The following is a 4,371-nucleotide window of genomic DNA, read 5'->3' as shown; positions in this document are numbered from 1 at the left end:
TTGTACAGGTCTCCATGCAGAGATTTCGGTCTGCCAATTTGACTTCTGCCAACATACATCTCCCCTCTATCCCACAGAGCAGCGCTTCAATTCCCTATATATAGTGTTGCATGTATATGTCCCCATCCAGCCCACCCTGTGCCACCTGTAGTCCCTCAAGTGCTGTGTGTTTTCTCCTCCAGGCTGAAAAGAAGGCACAAAACCTGCTAGCAAAACACTGCAACCAACCTGTCATCGTTGATACTGTCCCAGCTGATTCCCTCTCTGTGAGTAATGCCCATTACTTGTAGGCCCAGCAGTACCTCGGGCGCTGCATGCCGTAAGAGGGAGCTGCTGGGCACGTTCTCTGCTGCACGCCAGCGCCTTTGCTGCAGCCTGACCCCTCTTCTCCCTGCTTCTCCTAGATCCTAATGAAGGTAGTGAACCAGCTGTGTGATAAGTCCCCTGGCACGTCAGTCCTGCTGCTCAGCCCCCAGGCGTCTGGTGAGGTGCTCTGTGCCTGTCAGGTGGCCAAGGTAAGCAGAACCCTGATAGGGACATGGGGAACCTGCCTGCAAAGGGGGACCGGACCCACTGCTCAGCAGATCCCAGTTGAGGCTTTTCCTGGGATTCTGCCCAGCGTTAGTGATTAATCACACAGGGGTAGGACCTGATACGACCATACTGGGACCTGATATGTGGTCAGTCTGTGCTGGGCACAGATATCCCTGGATCCTCCAGGCCATGTTTGCCCAGTGGCAAGACAGCATTAACATGTCTGCTCAGCCTTTGCCTTCCTCAGTCTCACCTGCCTGGGGTTAGCGAGGGCCCAGGCTGCCTGAACAGAGGTTGTTATTCCTTATCCGGACTGCAGAGTGTTCCACAGTCCAGGTGACTTTGCTCTGTGTCTCTCCCCAGAACTGCCTCCCCATGTTCTCTGCTGCTGACTGGGCCGTGGCTGTCTGCACACAGATGGAAGGGAAGGCAGGAGGCTCTCCTGTCGTTGCCAAGGGCAGTGGAAATGCCAGGGGCATGCAGGGAGCCCTGACTACTGCACTGGAGTTCGCTCAGAGTAAACTGTGATGCTGTGGTGGCAGGACAGCTGTATGCACCCCAGCTGCCGGCTACGTGGACACCTGATGCAGGGCACGTACGCTGCTGGTCCAAAAGGTTTAGCAGCTCCCACGCTGAGCATTGCTGCAGGTGCTGCATTGGAGTGCTTTTGACCATCTGAGGTCAGCAGCGACTCCGCCTCTGATCCCCCAGCAGATGCTGCCTGTTCTCAGCACGAGCATATGGGGATTGAGCCCGGACAGGATAGTACTGGTTGCAACAGCACATCCTGCTTCTCCTGGAACAGTGGACTGCTTGCCACAAGACCAGCAGAGAGGCTTCGTGAGAGCATGGGAAGATGGCACAGTGTTATCCTGAAGCCATAAAAAAATAGAGATTGTCTGATTCCCTGATGTTTCTTGTTACCAGCAGCGTTTTTTGTGCTCTGCTCTGGCAGAGGGGTTTGTTCTGTCCCTGCAGCCCAGCAGGTTAGCACGCCCTCTTGTCTAAGCAGTCCTGTCCCACTGCAGGACTCGGGACACCCCTCCAATTAAAAATGCTACTGTAATTTATAAATGGGAAGAGAAGTCCCATCCTGCTTGCAGGCTCAGCCTTGTTAGGCTATGCAGCGAACAGGTAGTGCTGAAGCCAGTCCTCGGTACTGAAGCACAGAGGGAACAAAATCATCCCAGCTTCCACGTCTTTGCTTGGGATGAATGTTCTTACCCTTGTTTCTTCCTGCCACTCCCTTGTAACCGGGAGACTGCCTTCTGGCTTCGTACTTCCCAGCACCTACCTAAAAAGCACCGTGGATCTGGTGAGTGGTGTGAACGGGAACTGTTGCTGTGTCGCAGCAGGACATATGTAGCCTTGGGGTGAGCGGATCTTTCTCCTAAAGGGGACATTTTTCACAAGCACTAGCAGACCCAGCTAACTCAATTCATAAGGACATTTCAGACTTCATTGCTAGTGTGCTGTCTAGAGCTCCTGGCCAAAGTGCCATTATTTTAGGTACGATATTGACCTAAATAAAAGACATCACAAATGGTAGCTGAGGCAAAGGTGCAGTAGTGATACAAGTGGGTTTCACCCTGTGAGCAATGACGGCACCCTGATGGTGCTGAACTTCACCAGCAGGTAGGGTTGCCTGGCGCTGTGGAGGGAGTTGGAGGCAGTATGCTGCGTGGTTTTGTGGAGAGGAGGAGCAGGAGTGGAAGCACATTGCTGATGGATGTGGAGCAGGAAATGGCTGTCACTAGATAGGGATGGGTGAAGAGGATGTAGCGAGGAAGGGCCCGGTCTCCTAATGAGACTCCTGTCACACTTTGCTTAGCTGTCTTTGTGAGGGGGGGAGGGTGAATAGCTGCTGTGAGCAGAGCCTCCTCTCCCTTCTCTCAGTGAACAACTCGTCTGGGAAAAAGGGAGGTGGACTTAGAGGCATCACTAGAGGACAAGGGGTTTTATTCCCTATCTCAGTGGCTGTCCAGCTCTAAATCTCCTGTGTGGCACATAAAGCTTAATGTGGGGCTAACCCATCTTTGCAAAGTGCCAGGAGCACTTGGACAAGTGCCAGGCACCAATGTGAGGACTTGAAGGCAGGAAGGAATGGGAAGCTGTTAAGGGCTGGTGGTGCTCCCCGCTATCCTCCTCTGCTCCCCCAAAGCACTGACAGCTGCAGCGAGAGGGCAGACATTCAGCCTTTCGTCCGGTAAACCCTGCTTCCAGCCAGCGAGCTTCAAGCAGGGCTTGTTGCGAAGGGGACTGTGAGCCATCCGCCCTAGGCATCTGCCCCTGCTGCCAGGAGTTCGGCCTCCAGAGGGATGCGCAGGCCCCTTTCATCACTCCACCGATGGGGCAGATTCCTGCCCACCCCAGGCCCCGCCTGCGTTCCCCTATGCTGTAGCAGAGCAACTCAGTGCTTCCTCAAATTTCTTTCATTTCTGGATGCTGCTGGTGCTCGTGACATCTCTGCAAGGAACCTGAGCACAGGGGAAGAGCTGGAATGCCAGGCCCAGCGCTTCAGGGACCTTGTGGCAAGGCTGGAAGGATGCTGGCGAGGGTGCGTGGGGTCCCAGGGCTGGGTTGAAAGCAGCATCAGTGCCTGGCGTTGCACGGCTCCCGAGTTTCACTTGGGCCACAGCCGTACTGGGTGCAGGGAGGGGAAGGGGTGCTCTGTCTTACTGGGGAAGCGCTCGCCCGGGGTGCTTTCATGTTCCGGTATTAATAGCTGCTACAGGAGATGATGCCTCCTCTCGGTATTGGTGAGGAGGAGGAGAGGAATGCTGGGTTGAGCTGCTCCTGCACCATGCTGCAAAAGCAGAGCCTGAGCTTGCCAGCAGCAGCCTTACAAAAATAACCCCCTTTGGCCTGATTTTTAGCTTAAAAAACACTGATGGCCTGTAGGCTTTTGCCCAGCCTCTCCAGGGGCAGGGCTCTGCGCTGACCTTCAGGCCGTGCCTTCACTGGCGGGGAAGCTGAGCCCCTGTCGCTGTTGGCCTGGAGGCCCGAGGGCTGCTGCTGTGGAGGCAACCGGAGCGGTGGCTCTTGGGGCCATGGGAAGGAGATCCCTGGGGGTGGTAGCACAGGGGGGGCTCGGCCACCTGCAGAGCCCTTCCCAGCTTTGCTCTGCCCACAGCTACCTGTGGGGTTCTGCTTAGGTTGGGGGGGGGTTTGCTCTGCAACAGCCACGCGCTGCGTGGGATCAGGCCAGCCCTATCGCATCTCCACACCAATATGGTATCCGTATTTCTCAACTTTTGCACCTTCAGCTGGAACTATAGCCCCTTCTCTGCATCTGTAGCAGCCCCAGCACCTCTTGCGCCCAGGGGTGCTGCATCTCCTGCACCACCTTCATGGAAACCTTAAAAACCATCTAGTCAGCAGGGCTGCAGCCTGCTGCAACGGCACTGGCTCTCTCCCACCTCAGCCAGGGGCAGTCCTGGGGGGATGTTCTAGCATGGAGCCTATTGGCTTTCTCTTCTTCTGCTGTTCTTGGCCTTTCTGGGCACAAAATTCAGCATTTCCCTTCCTCTTTCTGAGCCTGCAATGGTCACTGAGGTCACAGCATAACTAAGTCACAATCTTACTAGATCTTATAAGCTCGGTAGCATTAAACCTGCCCTGTAATTAAAGGACAAAAAGGATCTTATCCTACCAAAGAGTAGTGGGTTGCTGCAGCAGAAATGCTGAGGGCTGAGCTGCAGCCGTGCCAGGCCATGCTGATCCTAGGAGCATGCGTTTCCCGCTGTTCTCCTGGTGAACCCTGTGTTTCTGTGGCAGATCAAGCAGTGCTCAGCTGGGAGGGCTCAGGGGAATGAAACATGAGTTTTAAATGTACTT

The 4,371-nt window shown here is 54.9% G+C and overlaps 1 protein-coding gene across 1 annotated transcript in view; it reads left to right on the top strand.

Moving 5' to 3' along the window:
• Window positions 1-1,062, top strand: part of LOC104514139 (alanine--tRNA ligase, mitochondrial-like) — a gene marked incomplete at its 5' end in the record, with an annotated part of 7,760 nt that extends 6,698 nt beyond the window's left edge. The window contains 3 exons of the mRNA XM_010157706.1: window positions 183-266; window positions 405-515; window positions 898-1,062. Coding sequence (XP_010156008.1) covers window positions 183-266; window positions 405-515; window positions 898-1,062 — 360 coding nt within the window. The remainder of the gene's footprint in view (window positions 1-182; window positions 267-404; window positions 516-897) is intronic.
• Window positions 1,063-4,371: the final 3,309 nt, after the last annotated feature.

Source organism: Eurypyga helias, unplaced genomic scaffold (genome assembly GCF_000690775.1).
Source record: "Eurypyga helias isolate BGI_N326 unplaced genomic scaffold, ASM69077v1 scaffold29338, whole genome shotgun sequence".
Lineage (NCBI taxonomy): Eukaryota > Metazoa > Chordata > Aves > Eurypygiformes > Eurypygidae > Eurypyga > Eurypyga helias.
The sequence above is the reverse complement of the archived record's forward strand: the minus strand, read 5'-3'. Positions and strand labels throughout refer to the sequence as shown.